Below are 18,994 nucleotides of genomic sequence, written 5' to 3'. Positions count from 1 at the left end.
CGAGAAGAGAGCTGTAAAGGCACCGCTCGGGGGAGCTGTCTCCGTTAACAAATCAAACGCATTCAATCATGTTGACCCCCCACGTCAGAGTGTCTCAGGCCAGTGTGTGTGAAGCAGAATGGCCGAGCAGGCGGTGACAGCGAACAACACAGGGTGAGTCAAAGTTAAACTATTAACTCACGGCCCTGTGTGTAAAGTATGTACGGGAGCCATATTCAACACGTCCTATTCAAAATGTCATATTTAACTTTTCATATTCAGTGTGTCCGTCAGTATGTGATATCCGAGTGTGTGTGGCTGCATGTTGTTGTTGTCACACACCTGCAAAGGTAAAGAAGTTGTCAAAAGTCAGGAAGGGGAACACTCAGGGACATGGTCCAGATAGAGACCTCGGGGGTCTCAGAGCAGTGGTGCAATGTAACTAAGTACATTTACTTCAGTACTGTACTTAAGGACAAATGTTGAGGTACTTGTACTTAGAGCTGGGCAATATATCGATATTATATCGATATCGTGATATGAGACTAGATATCGTCTTAGATTTTGGATATCGTAATATCGTAATATGAAATAAGTGTTGTCTTTTCCTGGTGTTAAAGGCTGCATTACAGTAAAGTGATGTCATTTTCTGAACCAGACTGTTGTAACTGTTCTATTATTTGCCTTTACCCACTTAGTCATTATATCTACATTACTGATGATTATTTATCAAAGATCTCATTGTGTAAATATTTAGTGAAAGCACCAATAGTCAACACTACAATATCGTTGCGGTATCGATATCGAGGTATTTGGTCAAAAATATCGAGATATTTGTTTTTTTCCATATCGCCCAGCCCTACTTGTACTTTACTTGAGTCTTTTCCTTTCATGCCACTTTCTATTTCTACTCCGCTACATTTCAGAGAGAAATATTGTACTTTTTACTCCACTACATTCATCTGTTACAGCTTTAGTTACTAGTTACTTTACACGTTAAGATTTCTGCACACAAAACACATGTAGTTTATAAAATCTGATGTTTTATTATAAAGTAAACTAGCCGACAATATAACGGCCTACAGGTCCAGCTGAGATGATTAGACTATTAAACACAACTGTTTGGATCCTTTACACTTTCTATACTTTAACTACATTTTCCTGATGATACTTAGAGACCTTTACTTAAGGAACATTTTCAATGCAGGACTTTCACTTGTAGTTTTTTACAGTAGTTTTACTGAAGCAAAGGATTGTAATATAATACTTATATAATAACATAATACTTATTTATTCCAGCATCCTTTGCACTATGCTCCATAATTAAGACAATAATAATTGATCATAAAATGATTTACTCCTGCACACTTTGCACTCTTCATTGCACTACTGCCTCAACCTGTCTATATTGTTTCTGTTTATAGTGTGTATATATTGTTTGTTTTTGTATGAGTCAGCACATTGTGAGCGTTGCATAATCCAAAGCAAAATTCCTCGTATGTGTCCTCATACCTGGCAAATAAAGCTGATTCTGATTCTGATCTGAATACTTCCTCCACCGCTGGTCTCAGGACACTCAAGACAGTACACCCATGTTGTCGTCCTGGGTCGAAGACAGTAGTTCTGACCCTTTTCCCAGAGTGTGAGTTAGTATTTCTTTTTTTGGGCTGTTTTAATTAATTTTATTAGATAGATCAGATGGACAGGGAAGGGAGAGAGAGAGAGAGAGAGAGAGAGAGAGAGAGAGAGAGAGAGAGAGAGAGAGAGAGGATGACAGAAGATGTCAGTTTGAACCTTTGTGTCGGCTGCTCCCATCATGCACCGCAGCGGGACTGTTAACCACTGCCCGTGCTTTCTGTTCCATCTGCTGCAGGTTAGTTCAGAGAGTGATGTCTGTTGTCGGCGCTCGCGGTCTGGTCAGCAGCGTGTGGGGCTACGTGGACGCCACCGTCAGGTAAGTCTGTCTCTGAACAGACTGGGCTGAACGCATAGTTTTGAATGGGTTTATTGACATTTTTATGTGAGGAAAAAAACAACAACATATTAGACACAAATAGTCATTCCGGTGGAAACATTGCTGTTATGTATTTCCTAATACATATCTGTATCCATGTCCTTTTAAAGTGGACAGCAGCAGAGGGTTTGAACTGGGGGATACAGGGAGGAGGAACTCTCTACGCCAGTTAGTCTCGGGGGGTTTAAATGTGTTTTTGTATGTTAGCAGCCCAGTAATAGTGCATATTGTGAGGGAGCGCGAGGCGGCCACAGTTTGTTAGTCTCTGGGAAATAGTTTTTACGGATTCTGGGTAGAAATAGAGGGAGGCATTGAAAAACAAACCGAAACTTGGGCACTTTTGCTGGGAATGAAAGTCTGATTTCATGTTACTGCTAAAGGGACAAAGTTGGCCTCTGGGGTAGACTAAATATTAGAAAGACCTCTCATCTGTACTGGTCGAGGCGTTAAGTCTAAACCACAGACATCAGACATCAGACAAGCTAATACACACTAATAACTTAAATACATATTGGTTATGATAAAGGCTCATTTGGCTTAAACCTGTGGATTTCTACTGTGAGTGATGGTGCAGGTAGGGCAAAGATCCAGTTAGGGTCTGGGACGTTGATATAATGATGATGATGATAATGATGATGATATAGGGTGTGTGAAGCATAGGGGATACCATGTGACTGGAGAACATGGAGTTGTGTGTGTGTGGAGCGTCGGGCTCTGCTGGCCTTCTGCTTTTCCTTCATCATATTGACGTCTCCACACATAGAGTCACACAGAGGCTTCACAGCCTGATGAACTAACATGTAATAAGAACATTCTGTTGGAAATAAAGTCTGCTATTTGACTTACTTGGCCTTACTTGGACTCAGACCTGAATTTCATCAGCCACGTTAAGACAATAACAAAGTCGGCCTATTATCACCTTAACAATACATCAAGGGTTAAAGGACTTATGTCTCAGCAGGATTTGGAAAAACTTGTCCATGCTTTTATCTTCAGTAGACTTGACTAGTGTAACGGTGTCCTTACAGGTCTCCCTAAAAAAAAATATATATATATATATAAGACAGCTGCAGCTGATTCAGAACACTGCTGCTCAAGTCCTCACTAAGACCAAGAAAGTGGATCCCATCACTCCAGTTCTGAAGTCTTTACGCTGGCTTCCAGTGCCTCAAATAATTGATTTCAAAATACTTCACTAAACGGTTTAGGGCCAAAATACATTTCTGATCTGCTGCTACACTATGACCCACCCGGACCTCTCAGGTGGTCTGGGACAGGTCTGCTTGCTGTCCCCAGAGTCAGAACTAAACAGGGGGAAGCAGCGTTCAGTTTTTATGCTCCACATATCTGGAACAAGCTCCCAGAAAACTGCAAGTCCGCCGCAACTCTCAGCTCTTTTAAATCAAGGCTGATGATTTTGATGTTGCCATTCTTTAATTTCTTATACTGCACTGTGAATTTTATTCTTGTATTTTATCTGTTTAAAATTTTGTATTCGTATTTTTATTGCTCTGTAATGTTTTATGTAAAGCACTTTGAATTGCCCTGTTGCTGAAATGTGCTATATAAATAAAATTGCCTTGCCTTACTTTATATCTCTAGTGGAGAGCACACTACATCAACACAGCAAGCCTATGGAGTCCTCTCTGCTTTACACAGAGCCTTCCTATGGGAGTCTTCTGCTTTACACAGAGCCACCACACCACACTGAGCAGCTGGCGATGATGAGATCATATGGGACGCTCTTAAACACGATACATGTTAACTTTCAGTCCTCAGGGTGCTATATGCTCTATTTAATATACTTTTAAAGTTATATTCTTCGTTTTTTGTGTAAATCCTGTAAAGGTGTGTGTGTGTGTGTGTGCGTGCGTGTGTGTGTGTGTTCTTGTTTAACTACATTCGTGGGGTCCAAAAAACGGCAGTCCAGTATACTTGTGGGGTCCCGACAGCTTTGTGGGGCTAGAATGCTGGACCACACAACTTTAAAGGGCTGTTTGAGGGTTAAGACTTGGTTCTAGGATTACGGATAGAATTAGGTTATGGTTAGTGTGAGGGTAAGGGTTAAGGTTAGGCATTTAGTTGTGATGGTTAAGGTTAGGGTAAGGGGCTAGGGAATGCATTATGTCAATGACGGGTCCCCACAAAGACATTGCCACAAATCTGTGTGTGTGTGTGTGTGTGTGTGTGTGTGTGTGTGTGTGTGTGTGTGTGTGTGTGTGTGTGTGTGTGTGTGTGTGTGTGTGTGTGTGTGTAGGTGGTGCTGGATCCCCAGCTGGCTGCCGTCATGGTGTCCCACCTCTAGCCTCCAGCTCCAGACTGCAGAGGACAGGATGCTGCGATGTAAGGACAGCTTCTCTAACTTTTAGTTTCCATCCATCGCCGAAGAGAGGAATGATTGCACGGTGCAACTTTCTACTGTAAAGTATATTTGTACAGTGTGAAGGAACTGCCACCATCACCATACAATCACAAACTCCATACTGGATTGTTACAAAGTTGACCGTTTCCCCTCCCGAGGGCGTGTCACATCAGTTTATTCTATGAAAATAACGACATACACATATTCCAGTCAAAAGAAACAATCCCACATTGGCCTTTGTTAGCTCTACATTCCTCTCTTTCATTGCTCTTCGCTTTCTTTTCAGGTGTAGAAAGCGCTTTTTCCAAACAATACATCCCCATTGCTAACGGCAACCAGCTGTGGACTCTGACCTTTAGCAGTGACCGTGTCAAAGACCGAACCCCCATGGTTCTGCTCCATGGGTTCGGAGGAGGCGTGGGCCTCTGGGCTCAGAACCTGGACGCACTGTCCCAGCGCCGGCCCATCTGGGCCATGGACCTGCTGGGCTTTGGACGGAGCAGCCGGCCGCGTTTCTGCACAGATGCCCGGGAGGCAGAGGACCAGTTTGTGGAGTCTATAGAGCAGTGGAGGGCTGAAGTGGGTCTGGACTCCATGATCCTGCTGGGACACAACCTGGGAGGATACCTGGCTGCGTCTTACGCCATCAGATACCCCAGCAGGTGGGATTGGGTTGTTTTTTTTTTCATTTCAAAGGGACCTTTTACTTTTTCGGTGCTGATCTTTTGATATGAGCTGCATCTGAAACCTTCAGACACTGAGAGGTTGAGCCATGGCAGGTTATTGTAATATTTCAATGCATTATCAGACTTGTGATTGAGCTTGACCTAGGCTGATTTATCAGATTCATCTTTTTCATGCACTTTCTATACGAGCTCACCGTTTTTAATTGTTGTTCATTAAATTAATTGTTGGTGAAGGGGGGATGGACACAACGTGAATATTGGGATCATTATCACAGAAAGGTAAAAACAAATATTTACTTTAAGATGTTCTAAACATCTGTGGAAGCAGGACCCAGAGGATGTTTGGGTTTTGTGATGATGATCGAAAAGCACATAATGAGTCATTCATTCAGACATGAGAACTATGACATCAGTTTCTCAATGTGAGAATGCTGGCATGATATGATTAGATGTCAATATGATAGACATTAATATCACATTTAGCCCAGCACTGCAATGCTGCGTTTACCTGAGAGGATTTAATATTATTACACCTTCCATATACAATAAAAGTAATACATTGCAGCATTTCAATACGATTTGGCCAATGAAAAAGTGGTATATTGATGTTGGCGAGACTGCTGCTGGTATATTTATCTACAGCATCATAGCTGATGAAGGCTGTAAAAATGTAAATGTGAAAATAAGACGGAGGGTATGAACATGTCCCGTTCCATAACTACTGAGTTTGAGACAATGTGACGATGTGAAACTACAGAGAACTATCAGCTGAGTCTGCAGCTCCCCTCGGAGCTTTAGAGAGTTTCAGCTCGTCCTTTATCTGTCCAGCTGCTACTTTAATGTTCTGGTTCCCTCTCAGCAAACTGAAAAGCCTCTGTGTCTCTACCTGCTCAGCTCCAGACAGACATTAAGCAGCTAAAGAGACAGATAATTCCCTTCGGGAGTTGGTAGAGACCAAAAACAGTTTAAAGAGAGAATATTGGACTGCCATTCATCGAGATCACTGGAAAAGCTGGGCTGTCTCTGCAGCAGAATGGTGCAAACATGTTTTAGATTGGTACTACGTGACCAGAGAAAACAAAGAAAAGACGCTGTGATATCACCTTTCGCTCAAATGGTAGAAAACCTCCCAACTACCAGAATGCACTGCGCTGCACCGGACCAATAAAGCTCCCACTGGTGGGGAACGTAACACGAGCACATCACAGAGAGCAACATGGCGGCCGGCTGGGAACAAATGATCCCATATTACAGTTAAACGATGAGCTGTAATGTGTTTCTGAAAACGTGAGGCGAGAACTAGGCAATGCAGTAACAGAATCTTAGTTTATATTTCATCAGCACTGCAGAGTTTTACTGTCTCATCTGAGTTTGCACAGAGTTTAAGTGAGAGAGGGGCGGATGTCTCTCTTGATCCGCTTCTATACTCTTTGTGTCCACAGGTGGAAGTACAGTCTGTAGTTGGAGCCACAGGCCTAAAGCAGGCAGCAAACCTCCAAGTGACTAGCCTGGCTCTGCCCTCCTACGTACTTACGCTCAATTTTCATTTCACTTCAGTACTACGTCTGGGTTCGCGGTATATTCTTGGGTTTTCTCCAGCAACATTTTTGGCGGTCCAATCAGCGAACAGAGGGAGTGACTTTTTGACCGTGCGCTAGAGTTGCGGCGGAGAAAGATGCGAGCCAAGCCATTCGGTCCGTTGTGGCAAGGCAAGGGCTGTGCAATTAATTAAATTTCGATTTCAATTTCGATTTTGGCTCCCAACGATCACCAAAATAGTATAATCGAAAAAAAACTGATTATTTTGCCTTGTTCTGTTTTGCAAGAACACTCTTATTTTGTCTTGTGTTCTGAATGACACGCGCATGCGCACATCCGCCCCTCCCGAAGCCAGTCAGGGAGGCAAGTCGTGTGCTTTGCATATCATCCGCTGGAATTTAAAAACTCAGCGCGAGTGAAGATGGCAGCAGCGTTTGGTGAGCAAAAAAAGGCAAAACCAACTCAGTTGTCTGGGAACCGCTAACGTTAGCTAACCCTGCAGTCCCTCTGCCTTTGCCCCTCCCCCCCCCCCGCCGCTGTAGTATACTCAGTCCCTCCAGAAAAACGCAATTATGCGATCGCATAATTCAATGCATAATCAGCCAAAGTCCGCATATTCATGCGGGGGCCGCATTTTTTTCAAATATGCCTCACATAAATTGCCGATTTCCGCGCAAAATATGCGGTGCTTGCATGATTTAATAATTTTCGCATTTTCGTTGCAAAAAAGTCACATTTACCTTAACAGAAAGTTGAAAAAATGTTGCGTTTACTTCACACAAGAGCAGCCATTTTCCCCTGTTGCCATGGGAACGTTATGAAGTGACGTAATTACGCGACATGAACATCATCAAAAAGCAGGTGTTGTGGTTGGAGGTTGAATTTGACATGTACTTTGAGTCTCTTAAGTTGGTATCCAATAAGAAAGCTATCTTAATAACTGATATTATCTGAAATGTCTTTGGTTAAGTGCTCCTGCTATCTATATTATTAACGATTTTTAAATCGTTAATAATATAAGTCTCTTTTCTATCTTTTATTTCCCTCTGTTTAGACTAGCTATTACTTTTATTTTTACTTTAATATTATATTATTTGTATATATTTTGTATCTTATTTTTTTACTTATTGTAATGACTGAATATCTGTAAACTATTTTTGGAAATTAAGTTTAAAAAAAGCAGGGTGTTGGGGGAATCACTTTTTCTTCCCTTTTTCATCAAACCGCAGTTTTTGCAAGTTCCCGCATTTTTTGCAAGTTCCCGCATTTTTTGCAAGTTCCCGCAATTTCATCGCATAAAATTGCATAAATATCCCGCATATTCCATCGCATTTTTTAAGAAAACGTGCCGCATAATCAAGGATTTTTGCCCGCAACGATCACAAAAAAACTCTGCGTTTTTCTGGAAGGAGTGTATACTGTCTATAGACGTTGTATTCACTTACTGATTAAAACTTTTTCCAGCTTAGTGGGGGTGCACAGACATACTGTTCAAAAACAACATGAAAAAACATAATAATGTTCCCTCAGCATTTAGTTTTGTTTTTAAACTGTATTTAAATGAGCAGGGACGTTAAATCACCTGTTTCACGTAACGTTACTCTAAGGTACCGTCTATGTGCTGGATTTTTCCTAAGGTTAGCTAGCAAATAAGCGCACTGACGACGTGATATTTTGGCCCAATGTTTAGTAATGCCAGTAGTAGTGGTCATAGTGAGTGAAGATGTGATGTGAGATGCACATTTTGGTATGTCTGTGGAACTGTCCATCAGCTGTGTAACGTTATGTGTGATATCTGTAAAGCTGAACCGACTCACAGTAGTAAATCAGATTTTATTCTGATCCAAAGACTCTTTCTGTGAGATAAAGGACACTAACAGATTATACCCTGGACACTATCCATTATATCCAAATGTTAATGAGTAATCGTGTTAAATAATCATGATTTCAATATTGACCAAAATAATCGTGATTATTATTTTTTCCATAATCAAGCAGCCCTAGGCAACGCTGCCTAATATCCAGAAGTTAAAGCCCGAGCAAGACCAATCTTTGCTGGGTTTTGTTGGTGACCATGATGTTGTGGCCCTCCTCCCCACGGGGTTCGGGAAAAGTTACATTTTCCAGCTCTCTCCGTTAGTGGTGAAGGAGTTGGCTAAGGCAAACGCGAGCAATGCTAAGCCGACGTCACGACCAAACGTTAGCGATTGGTTATGGCAGATCCAGAGTGGCTCTGGGCAGATCCAATAGTTTTAAACTTCAACAGAGTACCCGCCTTCAAGGAAGTTAACACTTGTCAATGGAGAGTGGTCAGACTCTCTGTACAAATGTCACTACTACCAAGTGACGCCTTTTGCGTCAAACGTGTCACTTGGCGTTTTCCTGCTGGCCTGTGAGCAGCGAGATGTGGGGAAGTTTACCAGAGTTCAGTTAAGGTGTCGACACATTTAGCCGACGGCCGACCGTTGACAGAAAACTCCGTCGATATGATCAGTTGCGTCCCCGAGGTCCAAAAAACTGCCTCGGGACACACCAAAAGACGTAATACATCTCTATAACAGCAGGCGGCGCTACTCTATATTGTTGCCCAAGAAATGAAAACCGGCAGCTGATTGGACGAACGCGTCACATGGGTTTGTTTTCTCCGGAAATTCAAAGCCAGACTGGCGGCCGTTCAGAAGACGATCTCATATTGTACTGAAATAGTTCACTGAAACGTGTTTCTGAAAACTTTTTAAGCGAGAAATAGGCCATACAGTTGCTGAATCTGTCTTCATTTCAGCTCAACAAAGGTCAGTTTAAAAGATTTTCATCAGATTTTGAGAGACTCTAGTCACCTCATTTCGCTCGCCATTTCCGGGTGAGTCCCGACTGCCCTGCCTCCGACTGAACATGTCAGGTCGGCCAAAATGAACGCCGACAGCCCCCCAGACGGACGACGGCACGGGACAAACCGAACAGATTTGAGTCACTGACCTCGCCAGACTGTCATCGGCCTGGTGTGTCAGCGCCCTTACATATACTACCAACATTGTTCTGATACACGCCTTGCTTGAAAATCAGCAAAGCTGTGTCAATGTTGGGTTTACAACTTTCCACTGCCAAAACATTAGTTACAGCAGGTTCAATTTGCTGAAGAAAGCCATGTGATGCGGTCCACAGTCCCGTAAGAAGTGAGAAAAGTGGACCTTGAGTGGAGAGAATGATCCTTTTACCGTGGCTGTGCATAGACCAAAGAAGAAAGAGGCAGGCCCTGCCCAGAAGGAGAGAAGTGACCGTGACTGGATGGTTCTGCCTTTCAGTGCGAACATGAGTGTAGGAACAGGACGACCATGTCGTAGCAAAGTGAAAACAGCCTCTCTGATGTATCTCTCCCCAAGGGAGATCTCTTATCAGCCTCCTTCATCAGTAATGCTAAAAATGCCTCATCCTGTCCTCTTATTGTTGTCTCAGTGTTCCAAACAGCCGCGACATGCTTTCCATCAGGGATGTGTGTCCTTCCTTATTCTGGCTGAATGCTGCTCACCGTTCGTGTTATGGCCTAGAGCGAGAGAGGCGGTGTGTAATGGAGATTTGGGGTTGTTTGTGTGCAGCGTGTCCATCGTGTTCTCCAGTGCCTGTGGTATTCATTAAAGTATAATTCGGCTATTTTCATAGCTTTGGTCATCGTTACTATCGGTTGCATTGTATTCACCAAAGTAATCGCTTAGACAGGTCGCAAACAAACCATCAGTTTACTGATCTCAGCCACGTTATACGGAGGGCAAACTGATATTGATATTAAAAGCAGGCGCTAAGTGGACTGCTTCATGCGCTCAGTTTTTCCACAGTGGTGGTAAACTAGCATTCCTGGCAATATTGTGAATAATTATTATATTTCATACTGTGTGTCTGTGCATCTGCGTGTCTGTGTGTCTGTGTCTATCTCTGTCTCTGTCTCTGTCTGCGTGTCTGCATGTCTGCATGTCTGTGTGTCTGTGTGTCTGTGCCGGTGTGTCTGCATGTGCCTGTGCCTGTCTCTGTCTGCACGTCTGCGTGTCTGCGTCTGTGTGTCTGCGTGTGTCTGTGTCTTCGTCTTTGTCTTCGTCTTTGTCTTCATCTGCACGTGTGTGTGTGTGTCTGTGTGTGTGTCCTGCAGAGTGAAGCACATGGTGCTGGTGGAGCCCTGGGGTTTCCCTGAGCGCCCGGACACAGCAGAGGCCGACCGGCCCATCCCGGTGTGGATCAAAGCCCTCGGGGCCATGTTCACGCCCTTCAACCCTCTGGCTGGCCTGAGACTGGTGGGGCCGCTCGGTAAGATGGAACAACAAGACAGAGGGCAGAGCAGATGAAGAAGAAGAGTAGCGGAGCATCTGTAGCATACAGAGGGAAAAATGAATGAGAAATATGAAAATATGTGCGACTGATTGAATGAATAATAATAATGTTGACTATACAGTTGAATCAAGGCTGTGTAAAGACTCAAGGCGTGGTAAAATGGTTTGCTAAGAGCGTGTTGACTGTGAAGGCTCACACACCTTCAGTCTGAACGTTCTGGTCCTTAGACCTTCATCGGGTGAAACAGAGATGAATGTATTTCAATTTTGATATTCAATGTATTTTTCTATATTCATATCAAATGTTTTCTCCTATTTATTAATCCTACTAGTATTTGATTGTATATGGTTAGCTACTGCCAGTTAAGAGGTAGATGTGTGAGGTGACTCTGGTGTTAGCCTGAGATCTACCATTAGCCTGATAATTAGTGCTGTCAAACGATTAAAATATTTAATCGCGATTAATCGCATCAATGTCATAGTTAACTCGCAATTAATCGCACATTTTTATCCATTCTAAATGTCCCTTGATTTCTTTTTGTCCCATTAATTTTTCTCATTTTAATGCTCTTATCAACATGGAAAAGTGGATCGGCTTGCTTTGTGCAAATGTTTTTCTGTTGAAAACAACATTGGCATGTACTGTAGTGTTGAATTTCACACTAACATTCTCACTTGGAGCAGGTATTCACACAGTGTGAATCACACTTGGAGCAAATAATCTCAATAACCTACATGCAATAGCCACCCATTTAGCTATGGCTGCAGTAAGTTTGTTCTTAGTTGTGGTATCCATGTGCTTCTGTCTGAAGTCATCCATTGTCGCCTGGCTTTGACGAGGGGGGGCGGAGAATTGGCATCAGCTGTGTGCTTGTCCATCAAGTGGTATTTCAGACTGGACGTGCTGTGATGATAGCTCAGTTCACAACGACAAAACACACAGATCACTTTGGTCTTGTCAATGGAACCATTTGGCATCTTTTTAAAAGTAAACTTTCCATTCAGAATCTTATTGGCATCCATTTCGGCGTCTCAACCTAACGTTAGCCTGCTACTCTTTGGCCGGCTCGCGAGAAACAAGTGTGTGCGGCGTGCCTGTTGTTTAGTTTCCGGTCTAGCTAGATCCGGTGTGGTGTTGTAGTTTTTCTAACGTTAGTTGTTGCAACAGCATGTGAAAAAAACTACAAAGTTTGCTAGGCCAAAAAGAAGGTAATATTGCGCTAAAAAAATGTACGCCGTTAAATTGGGTTTGCGTTAACGCTGTTAATAACGCTTTTAACTGACAGCACTACTGATAATGTTATTTTGGATGAGATGATTTTAGATATTATTTTGACTTTAGCTGTATTATTTAATGTTTGTATATAAAGTGATGTAGTTGCTGTCCAAGACCTGTAGTGGAATGGCTCCAGCTGTGGGCCATGATGCTCTGTACCTTGTTCTTCTTCCTGTTTCACCTGATGAAGCTCTAAGGACCCAAACGTCAGCTTTCTAAATAAAAGTTTATTGCAGGTAAATAGAACCATGTACGAGAACTTTTCTCCCAGCTGGGAGCATCGACAAGTATTTTTTATATTTGTTTCTTAATATACAGAAAACTAGTTCGACCAGGATGAAGAATTCCACTACAGCTGATTTGTAATGTTTTGGTCCAGACTTTAAAACGTGGTTCCTGTTCATGTTCAAGTGTAATGAGGCAGCGTCGTCTCTTGGTTTTGACACCTGAACGTCCCCTCTGTGTCCCCTGCAGGTCCCACTCTGGTCCAGACCCTGAGACCCGACTTCAAGAGGAAGTTCTGCTCCATGTTCAGTGACAACACTGTGTCCGAGTACATCTACCACCTGAACGTGCAAATCCCCAGGTGTGTGGGAGTCATTGGGCCCTATCTTGCACTCGGCGCGGCGCAGTGCGGCACAGCGCGACGCACCCCAGCGCGTAGCCCGACGCAAGTGTCTTTGCTTGTTTAAGACCGACGCAGTTGTCAATTTCCCGTCCAGCGCCCGCGTCGGTTTAAATAGCAAATGCACCTGCGCCCATCTGTGCGCCCATGGGCGTGCTGGTCTTACAGGGAGGTGTGTTCAGGTGCATTCTGGGCGTATTGCTATCTTGAGGTAGCGGGAAGTGATCGCACCATTGACCAACAAAAACCTGGTCTAAAGTCAATAGCGCAGCATTTCATTGTCATGCACCGCACGCACACTATGCTTGTTACACACACACACACACACACACACACACACACACACACACAGGGAAGCGCAGCAGCACACAAACACCCAAAAGATTACAAATAAAAATATTACGGTGCAAATCCGCCATCATAATAGCATTGCGCCAAGGTACAAAGGGAATGGGAGATGACACTCTGATTGGTTTATAGCATGTTACGCCCAAAACACACCTATGAATTAATGAAGACACAACCCTTTTGAACCATGCGCCCGGCGTACGGACCCCTTTTTTCCGCCGTCAAACTAGCAAAAGTGGATTTGGACACGCCTTAAACACACCTGCGCCAGGCGCTTCACGCCGTGCGCTTAGATGGTTAAAATAGGGCCCATTGTGTTTTGTTTATGCTGAACGTATGCCTGCTTCCCAGCCCCCCGTCTGAGTCAGTTCTTCTTCTCTTGTACCGTTCCAGCGGGGAAACAGCCTTTAAGAATATGACCAACTCCTTTGGCTGGGCTACCAGACCCATGCTGCACAGGATGGACCAGCTTCAGCCCAAGATCCCCATGGCCATCATCTACGGCTCCCGCTCCAGCATCGACAGCAGCGCCGGCAGCAGCATCAGGGAGAGCCGGCCACACTCCCATGTGGAGATCACAGTGAGTTGATGAGAGAGGCATGCGCTTCGTTAATAATCCATATGATGTAAATCTGTATTCATGTATTGATTTTCATTCTAGTGATGTGCATTCATACAAGGTCAGTGAGTTCAACACCTTTTTGCATACGGACTAATTGCTGTCATGCTAAAAAAAATGGAAGTTGAGCTGTCTGGAGCTCCTGTAGAACTAACATGCTAATGCCAAAAATGGCTGCCATTCCTTCCCCGCCCACGACCCGCCAGTCAACTTGAAGTCAGCACTATTAGGATAGTTGAATGTTCCCACAAAAAATAAAAAACAATCGTCGGAACGTCTGCTTCAGGATAAGAACAACGAAGGTAAATGATAGAGTGTGGTCTAGACCTGCTCTTTATGAGAAGTGTCCTGAGATAACATGATCTGATTTGACACCATAAATAAATACTTAGTTGAAGCAGCATTGCCATCAATGCTTCCATTTGATTCGATGACCTGCTTGGTGGGATCAAGCCTTTCATTCGCCATAAAAGAACTCATCTTAACCCAGTAAGTTTACTCTGAGGGCTAGATTTATCAAGCCGTTTGCGCCTGTTTCCAGGCGCTAATTGGTCGCAAAGACGGACGTAACCAATGCGGGCTATTATTTAAAAAGGCGGGTTGTTTTTTCTGCCACATGGCGTGAAGAGAACAAGTTTAAGCTTTCAATATGCGTTCGTGGGAGGATTGTGGGGAAAGTGGGAGTTCCACCCAAAAAGGTGGGAGGAGAAGCGCAAAGTGCACCTAATTATATATTCCGTGGTATTTACAAAGACTGTCAGTAAGAGCGCGCCTCTATTCTGCGGGGGAAATTCTCCGCCTCTTAAAAGCAGGTCTAAACCAGCCGCAGTCGAGTTTCCTCGTAGACCTTTATGCCGCTGGTGAAATGGCAACAGTAATTTGAGCAAGACGAAGACATAGGCGAGGCTGAAAATATTTTTAATAGAAGAATCATAACTTTGTCAATGAACACAACATCATTTAGCGTTACAGATCAAGCAGCCATGCAATATTAGAGTTACTGGAAGAAATCAAAGATGAAATTGAATCTCCCACTCAGCGTTCACATCCCATTCCAGCAGTTGTTAAACTCCTCGCTACATTACAGATATTGGCATCAGGATCATTTCAAACAGTCCTAGCATCAGCAGTGGGAATATCGCAGTCTGCACTCTAATGGTCAAGTGGGCGGAGAAAGACGCTGATTGCCTGATGGGTGTCAGGGCAAAATGTGGAAGCATAGCGTGCGCTATTACCGAACTCGCATAAACAGACGCAGCGCAAACTGCGCTAGTGTTAGTAAATCAGACCCTCAGAGTCCTGGCATCCGGTTGTCCGCGAACTCGTCCGTGCTTCCTGTTTCCGCCGGAAAAAAATAGAGTGCTGTGCGCCCTCTGGTCGCGCACTCTAAATCCTGGCGCGGCAGCGAGATCGACGTCATTTTGACGGCACATTCGCGCACGCCAGCTCGGCTGCGGCGACGGTATAACGGCCCTGACAGTGATGGGAGTTAACGCTTTACAAAAGTAACGCAGTTACAGTAATGTACTCCTTTTTGCTGTAACGCATTAATATAACACATTACTAATAAAATGTCGGTAATATTATCCCCGTTACAATCTCAGCAACGCGAGTTACAACGCATTTTGACCCGACATTTAGTGGTGTTTTTGATTTTTTTTAAGAATTCACCAACACCGCGAAACATTTCGGCACAGAAATAAAAGTCCGCGAGTGTTATTTTCTGTTGCTGGATTCGGTGGTTGAGGTGACTGCAGAGACAGATACATTTGCGAGATGGCCGTTATTTTCCGGAGTTTTTTGCTCCACGTTGAAGCGAGCTGTCCCGTCACTGTTCCCGCGGTCAGAGCCAGAACCAGAACCGGGGACGGTAGGCTAGGGACATATCTGTGTCCTGTCAGCGCCGACAGCAACGTGCCCGAGCAACTGACAGATAACAACATGTCGGGAATTAATGATTAGTCCTGCCACACGTAATATCATTACATGTTATCAGCTGTGGGAAGTAACTATAGGCTTCGTCGATTCAGTTGTAAGGTGCTTTTAGTTGAGCATTTTCATTTTCTCCTACTTATTAGGCTACTTCTACTCCACCACCGTTCAGAGTCAAGTAGGCTATTGTACAATTTACTTCACTATTTCTTTTATAGTGTTAGTTACTTTGCAGATTCAGATTAATAATACAAAATAATATGAATAAATGATGACGTATTAAAGTGGATAAAGATGAGACTTTGTTGATCCCGTGGTGAAAGTCACAAGCCACCTGCCAAGTAGGGCTGTGTTTCCGCTATTTTGATTTGACCGTGGCGGCCCCCCACGGCAACATTTCTGCCCCCCACGGTATCAGAAACAGGGCTGCATGTCGGAGAACGTTTGTATTTGAGGTGCATTATTTACATGCTGAAGTAGTTACACTGCATTAAGATAATGTCATTAATAGTGGGTTTATTGTTATTTGCTACAGAATGCGTAGCCTATATGTCAAGATCAAAGTTGGCCTATATAGTAACTCAAAAAATGCAGTTCAATCCCAACTGAGAATATGCCTCATTATGTGAATGAATTAGGTGAATGAATATATTTGTTTGTGTTGCAGCGAAGTGTCAGTTCTGTTTCATGGGGGGGGGGTTCGGACCTGCCCCCACTGCTAAAAAAAAATCCTAAACCGGTACTTTTAAAATGATTCCGATTCCTAAACCGATTCTTGTAAGTGTAATATGTTTACAAGCGATCACGTGCAGTGAATGGTTACTATGCTTTTACGTCCGTTTTGGTGAGCCCAGAGGGGAAATATGGCATTTTAAAAGTAGCCTACATTTACGGTAGCTAGCTAACGGTAGACTACAGAGAGAGTGTGATATTTTTACGCCCGTTTCGGACGTAAAAACATTAAGTGGAACCGAAATGAGGAACCGAAATTTGCGTTCTAATCCGGTCCGATTCCTACCGGTTGCGTAGGAACCGGTTCCATAGTGGAAACCGGGTTTCGGTACCCAACCCTACTGCCAAGTCATACTTCGGCTTTTATTTTGGTGAAAGTAACTCAAAAGTAGTGTAAAGCATTACCATTCAGAGACAGTAATATTGTAATATAACTAATCCCTCTCAAATGACAGTAACTAGTAATCAATAATGTATTACATTTTGGAAGTAACTTGTCCAACACTGATGGCTGATCCTGTTTGGATGGTCCCGCAGACGATCCGCGGAGCCGGACACTACGTGTACGCCGACCAGCCCGAGGACTTCAACCACACGGTCCTGCAGGTGTGTGACCAAGTGGACTGAAGCTGAACTCAACAACAGACTGAACTTTTTGTATTTTTATATCTTTTAGATAGCTGTATTACTGCATCCTCTGTGAAGAAACACAGTAAGACTCAATACATAAGTAAAGTCATTTCTTATATGATATAATGTTGTTATATTTAATCACATCTTTCCCGTCTGGTTGTGACACAGACAGGAAGTGGACTCTTCAGTACATCGCTGCCTTCAGCACCAGGAAGCAGCTAGACATGTATCTGCAGTCATGACTAATCTCTATTTATAGCGTCTCTCCCCTCTGATTGTTTTTGGCTTTTCTTTTTTTTCTTTTTACTCAAAAGTTGATTTCATTAGCTTTTGTTATGAATGTGAAGCCAGATCAGCTCTGTGGTCTGTTAAACCTACAGGACTGTTTTACACCTGCGTCATACCTTTCTGACTGCTGTCTACAGGAAACATCTTAAACCATTTCAATGCATACTTTAATTCTCAGTGAAAGCATCTTTCTACGTGCCACTGATTTTCTGTTGAGCGATGCTGAGCCACACAGTATAATTGCATACGTGAGATACGTTTCAATTTCTTCGATGTTCACACTAATAATCTTTCCCAGACAAATATTAAGCCTGAAAATGATCATTAGATGCATTTTAGAGAAATGCTAGTTGAAGTTGACTAGCCCCTCAGACGTTCACAAGATGCCAGGATGCAGCCCTGGGACCCGTACGGTGGGACGTCCCGTGCACATAGTGCCCACGGCTCTTAGTGAAGACGCTGCCGGTGCAGCGCCGCCTCCTGAGCTTTTGGCCAGAGTGTTGGTGTTCAGCTCTGCGTCAGTGGGGGCAGCCAGCCCACTAAATGCTTTCGATGCATTTTAGAGAAATGCCAATCGAAGTTGGTTGTTATTGCTAATCTCAACTGGAACACTGTCATGTCATCTGTGCAGCTGGACTCTCCGCTGTCTATCGGGCTTCTGTCTAAAAAAGCAAACATTAAGAAAAGCAACATGATTTTTATATATATATATATATATATATATATATTTAGACAAATGAAAAACCAAGAAGTTCCAGATGTCTTCTGTGGCTGTGAAGCTACTTTCTGAAGTCTAAAAAAAACATTGCCCGTGTATGTCACCAGGGTAATCGCAGGTAGGGCGTGAATCAACGGGAAGTGTAAGATCCAGTGATTTTAGACCCATACCGTGGACTAAAAGTCAGGATTTCTTGAGCTCCAATCTTTTTGAAATCCATATAATTTGAAATGCAGAAACTCTGGGTTTAGAGAGGTGGTAGGAAGACCGAGATATATATATATGTATATATATGTGTCTGCATAGCAGCCTTATCATTTGTCACAGGGAACAATGTCTTTGTAATTTGTCTGCCGTTCTTAAATCAGTTGCTTAACGGTCATTGTCGACAAATTAAAAAAAAAGAAATGTGAATTGTGCAAATTATTTTCTTCTTCCTCTTGAAATGTAAACACTAATAAATAGTTGTTAGCTGTAGTATGATCATGGTTCCCTCGCTTCTCTGCCTTCTGTCACACATGAATAGCGTAGGTCTAACTTGTGTTTGCGTTGTATGTTTAATCTGCGATGCAACCCTTTGATTCTGCCTCTGTCCCTCTTTTGCTTTTCATTGAAATGGAGCAAGATAAATCAATAATATCTCCCCCCCCCCTCGCCCCCGTCAGCCCTCTGCCAGTGAGAGAAATGATTTCGATGCATTTGTGTTCAGCAAAGGGCCTCTGTGCTGTAGTTTCCCCTCACTGCCACTAGAGAGCACTCATATGATAAATGAGCAGATGTGGAGCTTGTGGAAGAGTCGTCTCTCTTTTGCATTATTCTCTCCATTCATTTCCACCTTTTTATTTCATTAGCAGAGAAAGCCGTCTGAAACTAACGTGAGATATGTTTCCACATTGCCGCGTGAGCGGAAGGTCGTCTGAGGATAGG

General features: G+C 43.4%; 1 protein-coding gene across 2 annotated transcripts; it reads left to right on the top strand.

Annotated features, from left to right (window-relative positions):
- The first annotated feature begins 23 nt into the window (after window positions 1–23).
- abhd5a (abhydrolase domain containing 5a) lies at window positions 24–18,550 on the top strand. 2 transcript variants are annotated; one of them, XM_039805238.1, is made up of 8 exons: window positions 24–153; window positions 1,853–1,933; window positions 4,251–4,336; window positions 4,642–5,017; window positions 10,719–10,873; window positions 12,647–12,758; window positions 13,539–13,725; window positions 16,966–18,550. In XM_039805238.1, the coding sequence occupies exons 1-8, from the start codon at window positions 119–121 to the stop codon at window positions 17,053–17,055; spliced, it is 1,122 nt and encodes a 373-aa protein (XP_039661172.1). In that variant the 5' UTR covers window positions 24–118; the 3' UTR covers window positions 17,056–18,550. The 2 variants fall into 2 exon arrangements, with proteins under 2 accessions (XP_039661172.1, XP_039661173.1); XM_039805239.1 differs by lacking the exon at window positions 1,853–1,933 and having other exon boundaries at window positions 104–153; window positions 16,966–17,087.
- Window positions 18,551–18,994: the final 444 nt, after the last annotated feature.

The sequence above is a fragment of the Perca fluviatilis genome, chromosome 7, assembly GCF_010015445.1.
Source record: "Perca fluviatilis chromosome 7, GENO_Pfluv_1.0, whole genome shotgun sequence".
In the NCBI taxonomy this organism is placed as follows: domain Eukaryota; kingdom Metazoa; phylum Chordata; class Actinopteri; order Perciformes; family Percidae; genus Perca; species Perca fluviatilis.
This window is presented reverse-complemented; position numbering and strand designations above follow the sequence as displayed.

Coding starts and splice junctions, on each gene's coding strand:
- abhd5a (XM_039805238.1), top strand. CDS start 119: ATGGCCGAGCAGGCGGTGACAGCGAACAACACAGG. Junction 1,934..4,250: donor TACGTGGACGCCACCGTCAG/GTAAGTCTGTCT, acceptor GTGTGTGTGTAG/GTGGTGCTGGATCCCCAGCT. Junction 13,726..16,965: donor ACTCCCATGTGGAGATCACA/GTGAGTTGATGA, acceptor ATGGTCCCGCAG/ACGATCCGCGGAGCCGGACA.